Raw genomic sequence first — 21,540 nt, 5'->3', positions numbered from 1 at the left:
GTTTGTGTGTGTGTATACCACATTTTCTTTACCTGTTCATCCATAATTGATATTTTAGTTGCTTCCATGTCTTAGCTATTGTAAATAATGCTGCAGTGAACATGGGTAGTTCACTGCAACATTTCAAATTAGTGTTTTCATTTCCTTTGGAAAAATTCTGAGAAGTAGAATTACTAAATTATATGGTAGTTATCATTTTAATTTTTTGATAAACTTCTATACTGTTTTCTATAGTGACTGCACCAATTTACATTCTCACCAACAGTGCATGAGGGTTCCCTTTTCTCTATGTCCTTGCCAACATTTGTGGTTTTTTTTAATTTTTAAAATATTCAGATATTTATTTTTATTTATTTACTAATTTGGCTGCACTGGGTCTTAGTTGCAGCATGCAGGATCTTAACTGCAGCATGAGGCATCTAATTCCCCAACCAGGGACCAAATTTGGGTCCTCTGCATTGGGAGGGTGGAGTCTTAGCTACTGGACCACCTCGGAAGTCCCTATCTTTTTTAAATACTTTTTATTATATATTGGAGTATAGCCGATTAATAATGTTGTGATAGTTTCAGGTGGCCAGCGGGACTCAGCCAAACATATACATGTATCTGTTCTCCCCCAGTCTCCCCTTCCATCCAGCCTAACAGGTAACATTGAGCAGAGTTCCCTGAACACTTGTTATTTTTTATCTTTTTAATAATAACCATCCTAACAAGTGTGAAGTGATATCTCACTATAGTTTTGATTTGCAATTCCTTGATGATTATTGACGTTGAGCACATTTTCATGTGTCTTTTGGCCATTTTTATGTCTTCTTTTGAAAAGCGTCTATTTAGATCCTTAGTCTGTTTGAGTTTATGTGACATTCCTGGAATAAATTTTACTTGATCACAGTGAATAATCCTTTTATCATGTTGTTGGATTAAGTTTGCTAATATTTTACTAAGGATTTTGAATCTACATTCATAAGACTTATTGGTCTGTAACTTTCTTTTCTTGTGATGTCTTTATTTGGCTTTAGTATGAGGATAATCTTGCCTCGCAGAATGAATTAATGTGTTCCTTCTTTAGATTTTTGGAAGACTTTGCGAAGGATTGGTGTTAATTCTTCTTTAAATGTAAGGTAGAATTCACTGATGAAGTCATCTGGCCCCAGACTTTTCTTTGTTGGGATGTTTTGATTTTTGATTACTGATTTCATCTTTTTATTTGCTATAAATCTGTTGAAATTTTCTTTGTCAGTTTAAATAATTTGAACTTTTCAAGGAGTTTGTCCATTTTTCTAGGTTGTCTAATTTGTTGGTTTAATATTATTCACAGTATCATTTTTTAATATAAATATATTTATTTTAATTGGAGGTTAATTACTTTACAATATTGTATTGGTTTTGCCATACATCAACATGAATCTGCCACAGGTATACACGTGTTCCTCATCCTGAACCCCCCTCCCTCCTCCCCGCCGTACCATCCCTCTGAGTTTTCTCAGTGCACCAGCCCCAAGCATCCAGTATCATGCATCAAACCTGGACTAGCGATTCATTTCATATATGATATTATACATGTTTCAATGCCATTCTCCCAGATCATCCCACCCTCTCCCTCTCCCTCTCCCACAGAGTCCAAAAGACTGTTCTGTACATCTGTGTCTCTTTTGCTGTCTCGCATACAGGGTTATCATTACCATCTTTCTAAATTCCATATATATGCGTGAGTATACTATATTGGTGTTTTTCTTTCTGGCTTACTTCACTCTGTATAATAGGCTCCCGTTTCATCCACCTCATTAGAACTGATTCAAATGTGTTGTTTTTACTGGCTGAGTAATACTCCATTGTGTATATATACCACAGGTTTCTTATCCATTCATCTGCTGATGGACATCTAGGTTGCTTCCATGTCCTGGCTATTATAAACAGTGCTGTGATGAACACTGGGGTACACGTGTCTCTTTCAATTCTGGTTTCCTCGATGTGTATGCCCAGCAGTGGGATTGCTGGGTCAGAAGGCAGTTCTCTTTCCAGTTTTTTAAGGAATCTCCACACTGTTCTCCATAGTGGCTGTACTAGTTTGCATTCCCACCAACAGTGTAAGAGGGTTCCCTTTTCTCCACACGCTCTCCAGCATTTATTGCTTGTAGACTTTTTGGATCGCAGCCATTCTGACTGGCGTGAAATGGTACCTCATTGTGGTTTTGATTTGCATTTCTCTGATAATGAGTGATGTTAAGCATCATAGTATTATTTTATAATCCTTTTTTTAATCCCTGCAAGATCCATTGTAATGCCTTCACTCTCATTTCTGATTTTTAGTTGTTTCTATCTTTTTTCCTTTGGCAGTCTAGCTAAATGTTTGTGAATTTTGATCATTTCAAAGAAACAACTTTTAGTTTCTTCAATTTTGTTGGTTGTTTTTCTGATCTCTCTTTTTGTATATCTCTTCTCTAATCTATTTCCTTCCTTCTATTAACTTAGGGTTTATTTTGCTCTTCTTTTTCTAGTCCATTAAAGTATAAAGTTAGGAGATTGATTTTAGACTTTTTAAATTTACGCATTTACAGCAAATTTCCCTCTGCTTTCACTGCATCCCATATACTTTCATATGTTGTGTTTTCATCCATTTCTAAGTATTTTCTAATTTCCTTTGTGATTTCTTCTTTGACACATTGGTGTTTCAGTTCAGTTTAGTTCAGTCGCTCAATCATGTCCGACTCTTTGCAACCCCATGAACCACAGCACGCCAGGCCTCCCTGTCCATCACCAACTCCCAGAGTTCACCCAAACTCATGTGCATCGAGTCAGTGATGCCATCCAGCAATCTCATCCTCTGTCGTCCCCTTCTCCTCCTGCCCCCAATCCCTCCCAGCATCGCGGTCTTTTCCAGTGAGTCAACTCTTTGCATGAGGTGGCCAAAGTATTGGAGTTTCAGCCTCAGCATCAGTCCTTGCAGTGAACAACACCAGGACTGGTCTCCTTTAGGATGGACTGGTTGGATCTCCTTGCAGCTTGTTTAATTTACACATATAGGCAAATTTTCATTTTCCTTCTTTTATTGATATCTGATTTCTTCCCACTATGGTCAGAGAAGATAAGATACTTTGTATGATATCTGTCTTTTGAAATATATTGAGATTTCTTTTATGGCCTAACATACGGTGTCTCCTGGAGAATGTGCCATGTAAATCTGAGAAGAACATGTATTCTGCAAGTAGGGTGATACAAAACTGTTTACTTCTGTCTGTTCTGTCCATTTTGCTTCATGTATTTTGAGTCTGTTATTAGGAGTGTAAATATTTATAATTGTTTTATCTTCTTGTTGTACTGAACCTTTTATTAATATATAATGTCTCTGTGTCTCTTTTGTATGATTTAAAGTGTATTTTGTCCAAAATTAGTATAGACATCCTTTCTCTTTTTTGGTTACTATTTGAATGGAATATCTCTTTCCATCCATTCACTTTCAACCTGTCTGTGTCCTTTGATCTAAAGTGAGTCTCTCATAAACAGCATATAGTTGGATCATGTTTTTTAACCCATCCTGCCAATTTTTTCTTATGATTAAATAGTTTAATATGTTTACATTTAAAGTAATTACTGGGGCTTCCCTGGTGGTCTAGTGGTTAAAAAATCTGCCTTGCAATGCAGGGGACACTGGTTCAATGCCTGGCCTGGGAATATCCCACATGCCATGGGGCAGCTAAGCCCATGTGCCACAACTACTGAAGCCTGCATACTCTGGAGCCAGTGCTCTGCAACAGGAGAAGTCCTCCCACCACAACTAGAGCATAAGCCCCTGATCGCTGCAGCTAGAGAAAGCTTGTGCACAGCAACAAAGACCCAGTGCAGTCAAGAATAAAATAAATAAATAATAAATAAAGTAATTACTGATAAGGAGACACTACCATTTTGCTATATGGCCTATAGATTTTTGTCCTTCATTTCCTGCATTACTATCTCCTTTTATGTTTGGTTGATTTTTTTATAGTGAAACATTTTGATTCCCTTCTCATGTTCTTTAGTGTATATTCTATAGACATTTTCTTTGTTGCACCATGGGGATTACATTTTATATCTTAAAGTTATGACAACCTAATTTGAATTGATACCAACTTAACTTCAATAACACAAAAAGTCTGTTCCTATACAGCTCCATTCCACTCTCCGTTTTGATGTCACAGATTATACCTTTATAAATTGTATGACCAATAACATAGGTTAATAAGTGTTCTTTAATGCATCTGTCTTTTAAAGTATATAGAAATTAAAAAATAGTTTTTTAACTATTTAACTATTTAGTTTTTTAACTAATTAACTTTTATAGTTGTCCATGTATTTAACTTTTATTGAGTGTCTTTATTTCTTCATTACTGCTTCAAGTTACTTCTAGCTTTCCTTCATTTCAACCTGCAGTACTTTTTAGCATTTCTTGCAGGGCAAGTCTAGTGGTGACAACCTTCCTCAATTTTTATTTACCTGCTACTAAGTCACTTTAGTCATGTCCAACCCAGTGCGACCCCATAGATGGCAGCCCACCAGGCTCCCATGTCCCTGGGATTCTCCAGGCAAGAACACTGGAGTGGGTTGCCATTTCCTTCTCCAGTACATGAAAATGAAAAGTGTAAGTGAAGTTGCTCAGTCATGTCCGACTCCTAGCAACCCCATGGACTGCGGCCCACCAGGCTCTTCCGTCCATGGGATTTTCCAGGCAAGAGTACTGGAGTGGGGTGCCATTGCCTTCTCCTTATTTACCTGGGAAAGTCTTAATTTCATTTTTCAAGGACACTTTTTCTGGATATAGAATTCTTAGGTGACAGATTTTTTTCTTTGAGCCCTTTGAGTATGTCAACCCACTGTCTTCTAGCCTCCAAAGTTTCTGATGAGAAGTCTGGTGATAATCTTATTGAAGATAACTTTGTGTATGACAACTCACTTTTCTCTTCCTGCTTTTAAGATTCTTTATCTTTGTAAGCTAAATTAATGCTGGAGAGGGTGTGGAACAAAAAAAATCTTCCTATGCTTGGTAGGAATGTAAATTGGTGCAGCCAATATGGAGGACAGTATGGAGTTTCTTTAAAAAACTAAAAGTAGAGTTAAGTACAATCTGTCAGTCACACTCCTAGGCATATATATCTGAGAAAACTAATTCAAAAAGATACATTCAACCCAGTGTTCATAGCAGCACTATTTACAATAGTCAAGACTGGAAGCAACCAAAATGTCTGTCAACAGCTGAATGGATAAAGAAGATATATAGATATGGATATATAATATGAATATTTCTCAGTCATGAAAAAGAATGAAATAAGGCCATTTGCATCAATATGGATGGACCTAGAGATTATCATATTAAGTGAAGTAACTCAGACAGAAGAAGATAGATACCACTTTCGGATCCTCCATCTGTGGTGGAACCGCTGCCAAGATGCAGATTTTTGTGAAGACTCTTGACAGGGAAGACCATCACTCTCAAGGTTGAGCCCTCGGATACAATAGAAGATGTAATGGTCAAGATCCAGGATAAGGAAGGAATTCCTCCTGACCAGCAAAGACTGATCTTTGCTGGCAAGCAAGTGGAAGATGGACGTACTTTGTCTGACTACAACATTCAAAAGGAGTCCACTCTTCATTTAGTGTTGAGACTTTGTGGTGGCTCTGAGAAAAGGAGGAAGTCTTATACCACTCCCAAGAATAAGCATAAGAGAAAGAAGGTTAAATTGGCTGTTCTGAAATACTATAAAGTGGATGAGAATGGCAAAATCAGTCACCTTAGCCAGGAGTGTCCCTCAGATGAATGTGGTCCTGGAGTATTTTATGGCCAGTCACTTCAGCAGACATTATTGTGGCAAATGTTGTCTGACCTATTGTTTCAACAAACCAGAAGACAAGTAATTGTATATTGGTTAATAAAGATATGAGCTAACAAACAAACAAAGACAAATACCATATGATATCACTTATATGTGGAATCTTTAAAAATGATACAAGTGAACTATTTATAAAACAGAAATAGACTCATAGAAATAAAAAACAAACTTATGGTTACCAAAGTGGATAGCAGAAGTGGGGGGAGGGTAGATAAATTAGGAGTTTGGGACTAACAGTTAGCTCCACTGATAAAGAATCCACCTGCAATGCAGGAGACCCCGGTTCCGTTCCTGAGTCAGGAAGATCTAGAGGAGAGGGATAGGCTACCCACTCCAGTATTCATGGGTTTCCCTGATAGCTCAGACAGTAAAGAATCTGCCTACTGTATGGGAGACCTGAGTTTGATCCCTAGGTTGGGAAGATCCCCTGGAGGAGGGCATGGCATCCCACTCCAGTGTTCTTGCCTGGAGAATGCCCGTGGAGAGGAGGAGCCTGGCAGGCTACAGTCCGTGGGGTCACAAAGAGTTGGACATAACTGAGTGACTAAGCACAGCATATATAAAATAAGTAGACAATAGGGACCTACTACATAGCACAGGGAACTATATAGTCAGTCAATTATAATAACCTAGAATGGAAAAGAATTTAAAATATATATGTGTGTGTGTATGAAAATCACTGTCTTGTCTGACTCTGCAACGCCATGGACTAGCCTGCCAGGCTGCTCTGTCCATGGCATTCTCCAGGCAAGAATACTAGAGTGGGTAGCCATCCCTTCTCCAGGGGATCTTCCCAGCCCAGGATCGAACCCAGGTCTCCTGCACTGCAGGTGTATTCTTTACCATCTGAGCCACCAGGGAAGCTCAAATATATGTTTGTGTAACTCAGTATCACACATCTAAAACTAATGTAACATTGTAAATTAACTATACTTCAATTTAAAATTGGTTTTAAAAGATTGTTTATCCTTGGCTTTCAATAGTTAGATGATAATTTATCTTGGATGTTTTAGTCAACATTGAGCTCATTGAGTATCTTAGATTTGTAGATTCACATTTCTCATGAAATTTAGACCATTTTCAGCTATTATTTTTTCAAATATTTTTCTGCCCTTTCTCTCTTCTCCTCTGGGATTCCTACAATGAAAATATTTGTCCATTTGATGGAGTCTCAGAGGTTCCTTAGGCTTCATTCACCATTTTTGTTGTTTTTCCCTAAACTTTATTACTTCAGTTGTACTATCTTCAAATTTGTTAATTCTTCTGCCTGCTTAAATCTGTTTTTGAACCCATATAGTATATTCTTCATTTTAGCTGTTGTATTTAAGCTCCAGATTTTCTTTTTGGTTCCTTTTTGTAATTTCTATCTCTTTATTGGTATTCTAATTTTGTTCATAATTTTCTTATCTTTATCCATGTCTTCCTTTAGCTATTTGCTAAAGAAAGCATCATAAAGAAACATCTTTAAAACCGCTGTTCTCAAGTATTTATCTAGTAAACTTGACATCTGGCTTCCTCAAGTACAAATTTTGTCTTTTTCTTTTGTTCCTTTTAGTGGAACGTACCTTTTTCTTTCACTATGTGCCTTGTAATTTTTTCGTTGTTGAGAGCTGGATATTGAAATCCTATAATACAGTAACTCTGGAAATCAGACTTTCCCCATTCCCCAGGTTTTGCTGAGTTGTTTGTTGTTGTTTTGTTGATTATATTATGGTTTCTCTGTGTTGTAGATCCAACTGAGGTGAAAGCTTCAGATCTCAGGTCTTTTCCAAGGTTGTACTTCAGAGATTACATGTTTTCTTAAGCAACCACGGGTGCTTTCTTAAATACTGTGTACATGCAGTTGTTTCTGAATGTAAAAAAAAAAAAAAAGCTTCTCTTTTAAATCCCCTGGAAGCTGCTTAGCTGGTGGGGATTGGAACAGTGGCAGCCTTTAGCTGTATGTCAGCCATCAAAAGCTACAATCCATAACCAGAACACTGGTCCTGAGATTTCAAAGACAGGGTCCTTATTGCTCATCCTGATTCCAGTAGGCTACACCAGAACTACAGATTTCTGTTCCCACAGCTACCTTTCATGGGACTAGGGGCTAAGTAGTCACTGCTGCACTGAAGGCTGAAATTGACTGAAATTGATATTGACCACATTTGCCAGCCTAGCTTCCCCTGGAACTGACAAGTATTTGTGGAAGCTCAAGAGTTCCAAAAATAATTGTTTCAGATAGATGCTACTAGTATAATTATTGTCTAGGTGGAAAGATGAATTTCTAATGCTTGCTGCCATTATCCCAGATGTAATCTCTCAATGATTAACATTCTAAAGAACCTTATCAGCTATAATCACATGGACCCCAGCCTTGTCTAACTGAATGAAACTATGAGCCATGCCATGTAGGGCCATCCAAGATGGACGGGTCATGGTGGAGAGTTCTGACTAAACATGGTCCACTGGAGAAGGGAATGGCAAACCACTTCAGTATCCTTGCCTTGAGAACCCCATGAACAGTATGATAAGGCAAAAAGATAGGACACTGAAAGATGAACTCCCCAGGTCCCTAGGTGCCCAGTTGCTACTGGAGATCAGTGGAGAAATAACTCCAGAAAGAATGAAGAGACAGAGTCAAAGCAAAAACAACACCTAGCTGTGGATGTGACTGGTGATGGAAGTAAAGTCCTATGCTGTAAAGAGCAATATTGCGTAGGAACCTGGAATGATAGGTCCATGAATTAAGGCAAATTGGAAGTGGTCAAACGAGATGGCAAGAGTGAACATCGACATTTTAAGAATCAGAGAACTAAAATGGACTGGAATGGGTGAATTTAACTCAGATGACCATTATATCTACTACTGTGGGCAAGAATCCCTTAGAAGAAATGGAGTAGCCATCATAGTCAACAAAAGAGTCTGAAATGCAGTACTTGGATGCAGTCTCAAAAATGACAGAATGATCTCTGTTCGTTTCCAGGGCAAACCATTTCAGTATTACAGTAATCCAACTCTATGCCCCAGCCAGTAATGCTGAAGAAGCTGAATGGTTCTATGAAAACCTACAAGACCTTGTAGAACTAACACCCCAAAACGATGGCCTTTTCATTATAGAGAACTGAAATGCAAAAGTAGGAAGTCAAGAGATACCTGGAGTAACAGGCAAATTTGGCCTTGGAGTACAAAACAAAGCAGGTGAGAGGCTAACAGAGTTTTGCCAAGAGAACACACTGGTCATAGCAAACACCTTCTTCCAACAAAACAAGAGAAGACTCTACAAATGAACATCACCAGATGGTCAATACCAAAATATAAATTGATTATATTCTTTGCAGCCAAAGATGGAGAAACTCTATACAGCCTGCAAAAATAAGACCGGGAGCTGACTGTGGCTCAGATCATGAACTCCTCATTGCCAAATTCAGCTTTAAATTGAAGAAAGTAGGAAAAACCCACTAGACCATTCAGGTATGACCTAAATCAAATCTGTTACGATTATATAGTGGAAGTGACAAATAGATTCAAGGAATTAGATCTGATAGAGTACCTGAAGAACTATGGACAGTTTGTGACATTGTATAGGAGGCAGTGATCAAGACCATCCCCAAGAAAACGAAATGCAAAAAGGCACAATAATTGTCCAAGGACGCCTTACAAATAGCTGAAAAGATGTGAAAGGCAAAGGAGAAAAGGAAAGATATACCTATTTGAATGCAGAGTTCCAAAGAATAGCAAGGAGAGATAAAGCCTTCCTCAGTGATCAATGCAAAGAAATAGAGGAAGACAATAGAATGGGAAAGACTAGTGATCCCTTCAAGAAAATTAGAGATACCAAGGGAACATTTCATGCAAAGATGAGCATAATAAAGGACAGAAATGGTATGTACCTAACAGAAGCAGAAGATATTAAGAAGAGGTGGCAAGAATACACAGAAGAACTATACAGAAAAGATCTTCATGACCCAGATAACGACAATGGTGTGATCACTCACCTAGAGCCAGACATCCTGGAATGTGAAGTCAAGTGGGCCTTAGGAAGCATCACTACAAAGCTAGTGGAGGTGACAGAATTCCAGTTGAGCTATTTCAGATCCTAAAAGACAATGCTTTTATAGTGCTTCGCTCAATTTTGGAAAACTCAGCAGTGGCCATAGGACTGGAAAAGGTAAGTTTTCACTCCAATCCCAAAGAAAGGCAGTGCCAAAGAATGTTCAAACTACTGCACAATTGCACTCATCTCACATGCTAGCAAAGTAATGCTCAAAATTCTCCAAGCCAGCTTTCAACAGTGCATAAACCATGAACTTCAGATGTTCAAGCTGGATTTAGAAAAGACAGAGGAACCAAAGATCAAATTGCTAACATCCATTGGATCATGGAAAAAGCAAGAGAATTCCAGAAAAACATCTATTTCTGCTTTATTGACTATGCCAAAGCCTTTGACTGTGTGGATCACAACAAACTGGAAAATTCTTAAAGAGATGGGAATAACAGACCCATCTGCGTCCTGAGAAATCTGTATGCAGATCAAGAAGCAACAGTTAGAACTGGACATACAACAACAGACTGGTTCCAAATCAGGAAAGGACTACGTCAAGGCTGTATATTGTCACCCTACTTATTTAACTTACATGCAGAGTACATCATGAGAAACCCTGGGCTGGATGAGGCACTAGCTAGAATCAAGATTGCCAGGAAAAATCAGTAACCTCAGATATGCAGATGACACCACCCTTATGGCAGAAAGCTAAGAAGGACTAAAGAGCCTCTTGATGAAAGTGAAAGAGGAGTGAAAAAGTTGGCTTAAAGCTTAACATTCAGAAAACTAAGATCATGGCATCCGGTCCCATTACTTCATGGCAAATAGATGGGGAACAAATCGAAACAGTGACAGACTTTATTTTTTTGGGTTCCAAAATCACTGCAGATGGTGACTGCAGCCATGAAATTAAAAGACACTTGCTCCTTGGAAGAAAAGCTATGACCACCCTAGACAGCATATTAAATAGCAGAGACATTACTTTGCCAACAAAGGTCTGTCTCGTCAGAGTTATGGTTTTTCCAGTGGTCATGAATGGATGTGAAAGTTGGACTATAAAGAAAGCTGAGTGCCAAAGATTGATGCTTTGTTGGAGAAGACTCTTGAGAGTCCCTTGGACTGCCAAGAGATCCAACCAGTCCATCGTAAAGGAACTCCATCCTGAATATTCATTGGAAGGACTGATGTTGAAGCTGAAACTCCAATACTTTGGCGACCTGATGTGAAGAACTGGTTCATTTGAAAAGACCCTGATCCTGGGAAAGATTGAAGGTGGGAAGGGGACGACAGAGGATGAGATGGTTGGATAGCATCACCAACTTGATGGACATCAGTTTGAGTAAGCCCCAGGAGTTGGTGATGGATAGGGAAGCCTGGGGTGCTGCAGTCCATGAGGTCGCAAAGAGTCGGACACGACTGAGTGACTGAACTGAACTCAACTGGTCAAGTATATCCAGTTTGTCACTAGGGATTACTTCAAATACTATTTTTGGGTCCCCACTTTCACCCCATACTAGATTGTAAATTTCTTGAGGACAGGAATAGGGACTGTCTTACATTCCTACCACCAATGTGTGAGTTTCAGTTCCTTCACATCCTCATCGACACTTGTTATTCTGTCTTTGTAATTTTATTTTAGCTATCCTAGTGATACATAGTGGTATCACATTGTGATTTTTATTTGCATTCCCCTAATGACTAATGATGGAGAAGGCAATGGCACCCCACTCCAGTACTCTTGCCTGGAAAATCCCATGGACGGAGGAGCTTGGTAGGCTGCAGTCCATGGGGTCGCGAAGAGTCGGACACAACTGAGCGACTTCACTTTGATTTTTCACATTCATGCATTGGAGAAGGAAATGGCAACCCACGTCAGTATTCTTGCCTAGAGAATCCCAGGGATGGGGGAGCCTGGTGGGCTGCCGTCTATGGGGTCGCACAGAGTCGGACACGACTGAAGCAACTTAGTAGCAGCAATGACTAATGATGTTGAACGTCTTTATATGTGTTTATTGGCCACTTGTATATTTTCTTTGGAGAACTGTCTGTTCAAATCCTTTGCCCATTTTTAAATTGGGTTTGCTTTCTACTATTGAGTTGTACTTTTAAAATATGTTCTAAATACAAGTCTAAATACAAAATTTTTCTCCAGTTCTGTGGGTTGTGTTTTCAGTTTCTTAATGGTATCCTTTGAAGTACAAGTTTTTAATTTTGATCCATTTCACCTAATTTTTTTCTTTTGTTACTTATAATTTTGCTGTAATTAAAATTGTAATAAAATTGAATTTATTTCAGTTGAAAATAAAAATAGTTTAACTTTTCTAAGCTAGATGCCTTTTATTTATTTTTCTTACCTAATTACCCTGCCTAGAACTTTCAGTATGGTGCTGAATAGCAATGATGAGAATGGACTTCCTTGTCTTATCCTTGATCTAAGATGACAACATTCAGTCTTTCCCTGTTAAGTAATATGCTAGCTGTGAGGTTTCCATAAATTCCTCTATCAAGTTCAGAAAGTTTCTGTCTATTCCTAGCTTATGGAGTGTGTTTATGATGTAAGAGTGTTGGATTTTATCAAATGCTTTTCTTTTGTCTATGGAGATGATCATTTGGTTTTTGCTTTTCATTTTATTGATTTTCGTATTTTAAATCAAACTTACATTTCTGTTTTAAGTCCCCCTTTTTATCGTATTATGTAGTTTAGGGATAGGGTTGTTTGTTTTTTCCCTTCAGCTGAGCCATACTGCTTGTAGGATATTAGTTCCCTGACCAGGGATTGAACCTATGCCCTTGGCAATGAAAGTGCACACTGGACTATCAGAGAGTTCCCTATGTCTTTATTATATTGCTAGATTTGTTTGTACATATTTTGTTCAGTATTTTTTACCTATATAGATAAGAGATACTGGTCTATAGTTTTCTTGTGAAGTTTTGTCTCATTTTAGTATCAGAGGAATACTTACTGTTTAGACTAAGGAAGTATTCCCTCCTCTGCCTGTTCTTTTTTTTTTAAGTGTTTGTGAAGGATTGGCATTAATTCTCCATTAATGTTTGGTAGAATTACCAGAAAAGCCGTCTTGACCACACTTTTCTTTGTGGGAAGTTTTAGAGTTACTATTCAATCTATTTACTTGTTATGTGTGCTAAGTTGCTCCAGTCATGTCCGATTCTTTGTGATCCAGTGGACTGTAGCCCACCAGGCTCCTCTGTCCATAGGATTCTCCAGGAGAGAATGCTAGAGTGGGTTACCACGCACTTCTCCAGGGGATCTTCCCAACCCAGGGATCAAATTTGCATCTCTTATATCTGCATTAGAGTCTTCCCTGGTGGCTCAGATGGTAAAGCATCTGCCTGCAATGTGGGAGACCCAGGTTCAATCCCTGGGTTGGGAAGATCTCCTGGAGAAGGAAACAGCAACCCACTCCAGTACTCTTGCCTGGAGAATCCCACGGGCGGAGCCACCTGGTAGGCTACAGTCCATGGGGTCGCAAAGAGTCGGACATGACTGAGCGACTTCACTCATATCTGCATTGGCATGTTGGTTCTTTACCACTAGCAGCACCTAGGAAGCCTTTTACTTGTTATTGTGTGTGTGTATTACTTGCTCAGTCGTGTTTGACTCTTTGTGACCCCTTGGACTATAGCCCACCAAGCTCCTCTGTCCATGGAATTCTCTAGGCAAGAATACTGGGACATTTGGGGTATGAGTGCCATTCCCTTCTCCTCAGGGGATCTTCCCAACCCAGAGATAGAACCCAGTCTCCTGCATTGAAGGCAGATTCTTAACTGTCTGAGCCACCAGGGCATTATTTGTTATAGTTCTATTGAAATTCCCTCTTTCTTGTTGAGTCAGTTTAGGTAATTGTATTTCAAGGAATTTGTCCATTCTTCTAGGTTGTCTAAATTGTTGTCATACTGTTTTAATTTTTGTAAGTTTAGTAGTAATGTCTCCTCTTTCATTCCCAATTTTAGTAATTTTGAGTCTTCTCTTTTCCTTGATCATCTGGGTTTGTCAGTTTTTTTCATCTTTTCACTGAACCAGAGTTTTATTTTATTAATTTTCTCTATTTCGTCTCTATTGTTTCCTTTATCCTGCTTGCTTTGGATTTAGTATTTTCTTCTTTTTCTAGTTTTTTAAAGTTAGGTTAGGTTATTGATTTGACATCTTTTCTAATACAGGACTTCCCTGGTGGTTCAGATGGTAAAGTATCCACCTGCAATGCAGAAGATCTGGTTTGGGAAGAACCCCTGGAGAAGGGAATGGCTTCCCATTCCAGTATTCTTGCCTGGAGAATTCCATGGACAAAGGAGCCTGGCAGGCTACATCCATGGCGTTGCAAAGAGTTGGACAAGACTGAGTGACTTTCACTTTTTTAATATGGCATTTGGATCATAAATTTCCCTCTTTATACTGCTTTAAGCTGCATCCCATAAGTTTTGGTATATTCACTCAACTCAAAAGTATTTTTTAATTTTTTCTTATGATTTCTTCTTTGACTCATTGGTTATTTCAGAGTGTGGCTTTAAATTTCCACATATCTTTTTAATTTCCCAAATGTCCTTCTGTTATCAATTTATAATTCCATTGTGATTGAATAGCATACTTTGTATGTTTTCAGTTCTTTTAAATTTATTAAGGCTTGTTTTATGGCCTAACATATGGTGTATCATGGAAAATGTTTCATATGCACTTGAGAAGTATGTGCATTCTACTGTTATAGGGTAGAATATTCTATAGATGTCTTCTGAAGTCTAGTTGGTTTATAGTCTTGTTCAAGCATTCTATTTATTTTTCCCATAGGTGAGACCTGGAACCCTTTCAAATTACAGTACCAGCTGAGAAATGTAAGAGAGAGAATTGCAAAGAACCTAGTAGAGAAGGGTATTCTAACCACTGAGAAGCAGAATTTCCTCCTATTTGACATGACTACTCACCCAGTGACCAATACAACAGAGAAGCAACGACTAGTGAAAAAACTTCAAGATAGTGTCCTAGAGCGGTGGGTAAATGACCCTCAGCGTATGGACAAGCGAACACTAGCACTGCTGGTGCTAGCCCACTCCTCCGATGTGCTAGAGAATGTCTTCTCCTCTCTGACAGATGACAAGTATGATATGGCGATGAATCGAGCCAAGGACCTAGTAGAACTGGACCCTGAGGTAGAGGGGACAAAGCACAGTGCCACAGAGATGATCTGGGCTGTGCTGGCAGCCTTCAATAAATCGTAAGCCAGCTGTTGGGTTTCTCCTTTTCCATTGCTGGCCAGTGACTATCAGAGACACCATCACCGAGTTTTGTGTGATGAGATGTTTTCCATCATTTTTTTTTCCTCTTGAATCAAATTTGTTATTTGGGGAAAGCAACTTCAGGGCTTCTCCATAGACCTTGTCTCTTATAAGCAGGCTTTATATCTCCCTATACTTCCACTCCAGAGGTGAATAAGTTGGGTGAACCAGCACTCACCCAGTAAACATTATCTCTCATTTCTTGGCTCACTTCCATCCAGTGTGCTTTTGGATTATCAGGAATATTTCAGTGAGATTTGGATTTCTCTAGACATAGAATGTGAATGAGATGTAGAGCAAACCATTTATCTCATTTTTTAAAGTTTGTTTTCTGTCTTATATGTTTTCAGCCTATCTCTCAGGCTCTGCTAAGTAATGTAGCTTATTGAAGTAACCATCTCTTTGAATAAGGGGCAATGGAAATAAAACTGATTTTTGGAGCAGATGGTCTCTGAGATATAAATGTTATGTTCCACTACTGATTTTCTCATCTTTCCTTTTCTAAATTAATGAGACTATTCCAAATGTGATTACCTGGTTCTCGCAGTCCTAGAACCATAAATATATTCTCTACTTTCTCTCAGTATTGTCCTACTCCATCATTCATTAGAACAGAAATCTAAATTTTTTAAAAAATGTATCTCTTAACCACCTCTTTTATGCAGTCACCAATACAATTTGCAAAGAAGGAAAGTGGTATCAGAATTTCTACTCTTTAGCACATCACTATCTGAATTCCTCCAGGCTACTTCAAGTGTCTCTGTTCTGATTGAATTTAGGGAGTTATAAATTTCAATTGCTGAATAGCACCATCCTGAGTCCAGACAATATATCTAAACTCTAGATCGTGTTACCTGTTTTGGCTTCCTACATAAACTGATGGGTGTGCGTGCTCAGTCACTTCAATCGTGTCCAATTCTTTGTGACCCTATGGGCTGTAGCCTGCCAGGTTCCTCTGTCCATGGGATTCTCCAGGTAAGAATACTGGAGTGGGTTGCCATGCCCTCCTCCAGGGGATCTTCCCTACCCAGGAATGGAACCCGAGTCTCAGTCTCCTGCATTGGCAGGCAGGTTCTTTACCACTAGTGCCACCTATTCTGTGTACATTTAGAGGTCCTGGAAGTAGTTTTATCTATTTAATCCACAGATGCCCTCCTAGTCATTAGTCTTGTCTCAACACAATCCTTTGTCTAACTCATTCTCTAAAACATTTTTTAAGTCAGTAGTAAATGCAAAGAGAAGCTTATTGAGAAAAATCGTATTCAGAAGGGCAATTTTATGTTAAAAGCATCCTATATAAAGTCCAGCATTTGGGAATATAAAGAGGACAGGCACCAAACTGTGCTAATGTCAAGTATTTGTTAATGCTGATACTTGAATGGATCTTGCCTCTTGACCACTACAGACAAAGAGTCTATCAAAGGGCTAATACAGATGATCCAGACCTGATATCAAATTTTCCTGATCAGAAGTAATTAAATGAATGATTGTAACTTTCCCTCCTCTAAAATTGTCTAGCCCCACAAAATTCCCCAACTCACTTAACTTTTTTTCACTTTAGGTTATCACTTAGGTGACTAAAGATAAAAAGTTTAAATGAAACAAATTCCTAAAAAATGTGAAGCTGAGAAGAGCTTCAGTCTGGCTCCCTAAAACTATAAAAACCAGTCCATGGATGTCTCTACCTGACTTAGTTTTTCTTTCCATTTGAACAGTTTGGCATGAATTTAAACCAGGTTTTTCTGTGGAGAGTTTCAGCTTGATTGGGAGAGTGGAAATTGAGTTCTTTCTGGCAACTCTTGGTCAGTGTTTATTTTTATATTGTATCTCATTAAGATGAGGATGTCTTCAGTTTGAATCTGCATAATGTTCACTGCAAAACACCATTTAATGCATATGGCCTTCGCATTTCTGTGTAATAAAGATCAATTATTGGCTCCCTGGTCTCTCTGTGCAATTTTACAACTAAAGTTATTTTAACTTGAAATAACTTTTCATACAAGGCCAGTAACACTCCCTGCTTACCCTAGGATACCAGCCTCTGTTTCATTCTGTGTGGAAAACTGTGTATGCATGCTCAGTTGCTAGGTCATGTCTGACTCTTTGTGAGACATGGGGCTACCCATGGACTGTAGCCCACAAGCTCCTCTGTTCATGGGATTTCCCAAGCAAGGATACTAGAGTGGGTTCCCATTTCTTCTTCCAGGAGATCTTCCTGATCCAGGGATTGAACCTGCGTCTCCTGCATTGGCAGGCAGATTCTTTACCACTGAGCCACCCAGACTCCCTTGTGGAAAATTAGGAATACACAAATATACATATATATACACTATATATATATATATACACACATACTGGAGGGCAGGGTACATTAAATCTAACTCAAACACCAGCTAATGTAAAGTCTGAAGAATAGTGTCTCCATCTCAAGCAAAATAAGTTACCCAATTACATCATTATTACCAGGAAGAGAATGAGTATATTCTAGTCTATTAATAACTACTTGCAAGTGACACCTGAAGTTACTGAAGAGCTGAAAGTCTTTAAGTTCCAAGCGTAGGTAACAAACCTAAGTGTAACAGAGTTAACAACATATGAAAAGAAAGATAATTGACCTTGTTATCGGCTTACTGTTCTTCTGTCTTTTATAATGTCTACAGCATAAAGGGGGGCTTCCCAGGTGGTGCCAGTGGTAAATAACCCACCTGCCAATGCAGGAGACATGAGAGACTCGGGTTCGATCCCTAAGTTCGGAAGATCTCCTGGAGGAAGGCATGGCAATCCAACCCAGTATTCTTGCCTGGAGAACCCTATGGACAGAGGAGCCTGGCGGGCTGCAGTCCACAGGGTCACAAAGAATCAGACATGACTGAAGCAACTTGGCACACAGGCACACAGCATAAGGAACAACATGAAATGTATTTACTAGAATTGTCTACTTCCTTGCTATTTGTATTTCAGAGAAAGTATAAAAACAAAGTATAACAATGTTTATCAAAATATGGTGCATCAAAGTAACTTTTGTGGGTGTAAGTACTTTGCCAAAATAGGCGTTCCTAGTAAATCAGTCACTGGGGTTTAGGGCTTAGGAAGCTGCATTTAAAACATAGTCTCTAAAAACTTATATGTTAAAGTTTGAGAACACTTTATTTTTAATTCATTTGGCTGTGCTGGGTCTTCATTGCAGCACACAGACTTGACTAGCTGTAGTGCACAGGCGTTACATAGGACACAATCTCAGCTCCCAACAACTCACATTTAAGTGGGAAAATGAGGTACTCTGTGAAAAATGCTCAAGTAGAAGTATAAACTTAATTTTTAGAAGCACAAAGGAGTAGCATTCTTCCTGGGAACATTAGGAAAAACTTACAGGAGTATATTTACTCGAGTGGCTTTCATGTATTGAGTACTTCTGCTATGTTAACCACTTCATATATTTTCTCATTTATTCCTCAGAATTCTAAAAAACTAAAATTCTAAAATTCTAAAGAAAATTCAGAGGTAGTGAGGTTTGCCTAAGGACACCATGCAGAGGTTGAATTCAAATGCATGCTCTTAACCACTACTCTCTCCTTCCTCCATTTAAACTCAGTCTTGAAGAATCTTCTCAGGTTGAGAAGGAAGAGCTGAGGCTATTCTGGGCTAGGAAAACAAAATATAAAAAACAAAACACAAAATGTACAAAATAGAGTTTCCCTGGTGGCTCAGTGGTAAAGATCCACCTGCCAATGCAGGAGACGTGGGTTCAGTCCCTGGTCCAGAAGATCCCACATGCCAAGGAGAAGCTAAGCCCATGGGCCACAACTATGAGCCTGTGCTCTAGGACCTGGGAACTGCAACTGCAGAAGCCCACACACCCTAGAACCCATGCTCTGCAACAAGAGAAGCCACTGAATGAGAAGCCTGTGCACCACGACTAGAGAAAAACCTGCTGCAAAGACCCTGCACAGCCAAAAATAAAGGAACTTTTTAAAAATGTACAGAATAATTTGTTACATGCTAGAATTTCATGAATTGTGTGTGCTTTTCTTATATATTTCCAAAAGAGATCATTCTAAGAGATTATATTCAAATTGTAGACTAAAGAAGGGTTTTCGAAACTAGCAAAATTTTTTGTTCACCTTCTTTTATTCCTTCTCTGATGATTTCTTGTGTAAAAATTTCTGATACATCATTCTTCTGCCTTAATAGCTTAACACTTCTTACAGGTCAAGTGTGCTGGACATAAATTCCCCAGTTTTTGTCTGAGAAAGTCTTCGTCCTTCACTTCAGAAAGATAATTTTACTGGTTATAGAATTCTTGATTCATGGGTGGTTTTATTTTTTGTTTTTGTTTTATAACACTTCAAATATTTCACTCTACTTACTCTCTTCTTGCGTGAGTGTTTTCTGATATCAAATTTTAACAAAACTATGAAGAATTTTAATTGAAAGATTTTAAAAAATTTGTTCCTCCCATTTTCTATATAGCTAACATACATATATATTCATATAATTTCTAAAAATGTTTTATTCCCTAAAAGAATAAAAATATTAATTTTTAAATAATCATTGCTTTAATGATGAAATAAGTTAGGTAGAATGGATTTTTTTATATTTTTCTATCACCTATTACATGAGTGCATGAATCTTTGTTTTGCATCCCCAGTTCTTCTCAATGCCTTGGTCTGTCTTCCTTTTCTCCTCAGTGAGTTGCAGGTGTATATATAATTTGGAAAGAGACACAACTTCTTACTGATATGAGAAAGGGAGCCATCCCTCCCAGAAAGCAATAAAATTCTCACAGAATGCAAGTCAGAAAACCAAGGGTCACTTCCTGGCAGAAATCTTTTTCTAGCAGCCCAATTCACTGCCATTAGTTTTTCTTTACATTTCAGATTGTAAAAAAGTAGATTCCACTAGGGTGGAAGGTGGGGAACAAGTACTCCATAAGAACTCTTCAAATAGACAAGCTTTTGTGTAGATTTTTCCCCCTGAATTTCAATAATCTGCCCACCACTTTGTTTTTCTCAACCTACGTGAACCTCCCCAAGTATAAAAGAATATTTTATCTAAACTTAATTTAGAAACTCAGCTAGGAATCAAGAGGCTTCTTCTCTCCCTTCAGAAGGGCTTCTTGACCAAATCCCCATATATTTGCCACATAAGCAAGCCTAGTAGATGTATATCATTCTCGTGATTTGATGGCGGGGGGCGGAATTCAAAGCCAAAGTTTTCCTCACATTTCAGAGATGTTGAGATCCCACTTCCAATCAAAAGCTGAGTACTTCCTCAAAGATTTCTGGACATTCAAAGCCATGATATTAATATAATACCTCAAAATACTTGTGGGTTAGCCTTAATATTTTTTTTAAAGTTCCCTCCCAGCTGTGTCACCCCAGGTTTTTTGAACTGCTAGGTGAGGCTAGAAACTTTAGTTATCTAAACTCTTAGATAAATTAATTTATATTGATTGAATTCCTTTCCCTTTGAGAGCAGGGAGGAAGAGATGTTCATGATCAAAGAGGGGAAGACTAGAGAAGGTAACAGTAGTTGATCATATTCTAAACATTATGAATATTTAAAAGCCTGAACAAATACTTTTCATTTTAACATGATCCTGTGTTAAAAATTAGATGACAATTCAGCCTTTTGCTTCTAGACTCCATCTTACTCTTCACATTAGATACCTTTTTAAATGGTTTATGAAATTAACAAGAGAAAAGTACATGCTGCTGCTGCTGCTAAGTTGCCTCAGTCGTGTCCGACTCTGTGCGACCTCATAGATGGCAGCCCACCAGGCTCCCCCATCCCTGGGATTCTCCAGGCAAGAACACTGGAGTGGGTTGCCATTTCCTTCTCCAGTGCATGAAAGTGAAAAGTGAAAGTGAAGTCACTCAGTCGTGTCCGACTCAGCGACCCCATGGACTGCAGCGCACCAGGCTCCTCCATCCATGGGATTTTCCAGGCAAGAGTACTGGAGTGGGGTGCCATTGCCTTCTCTGAGAAAAGTACATAAATCAAGATAAATAAAAATATACAACTCAATAATAGTGAGCATTCCCATGTAACCAGCACCCCAGTCAAGAAACAAAACATTATCATCTCCCAAAAAGCCCCCTTCTTAACCTCTCCCAATCACTATATCCCTCTCTAGAGGTAACCATGATCTTTTTAATACGATAGACTGGTTTTGCCTTTGAACGTTATATAAATGAAATCATACAGTATGTATTTTTTGTGACTGTTATCTATTTTACTTTGAACATTTTGGGTTGTTCTATGCTGTGCTTAGTCACTCAGTCATGTCTGACTCTGTGACCTCGTGGACTGTAGCCCACCAGGCTCCCCTCTCCATGGGGATTCTCCAGGCAAAAATACTGGAATGGG

General features: G+C 38.6%; 1 protein-coding gene and 1 pseudogene across 2 annotated transcripts in view; both read left to right on the top strand.

Annotated features, from left to right (window-relative positions):
* GOLPH3L (golgi phosphoprotein 3 like) overlaps positions 1-17,110 on the top strand; it is a 47,660-nt gene extending 30,550 nt beyond the window's left edge. For both annotated transcript variants that reach the window (XM_069603594.1, XM_069603603.1), the window contains one exon: positions 14,687-17,110. In XM_069603594.1, coding sequence (XP_069459695.1) covers positions 14,687-15,114 — 428 coding nt within the window. In that variant the 3' untranslated portion in view covers positions 15,115-17,110. The remainder of the gene's footprint in view (positions 1-14,686) is intronic.
* LOC138447540 (ubiquitin-ribosomal protein eS31 fusion protein-like) lies at positions 5,321-5,951 on the top strand (annotated as a pseudogene).
* Positions 17,111-21,540: the final 4,430 nt, after the last annotated feature.

The sequence above is a fragment of the Ovis canadensis genome, chromosome 1 (genome assembly GCF_042477335.2).
Source record: "Ovis canadensis isolate MfBH-ARS-UI-01 breed Bighorn chromosome 1, ARS-UI_OviCan_v2, whole genome shotgun sequence".
Lineage (NCBI taxonomy): Eukaryota > Metazoa > Chordata > Mammalia > Artiodactyla > Bovidae > Ovis > Ovis canadensis.
Note: the sequence above shows the minus strand (reverse complement) of the source record. Positions and strands in the feature narration are given on the sequence as shown.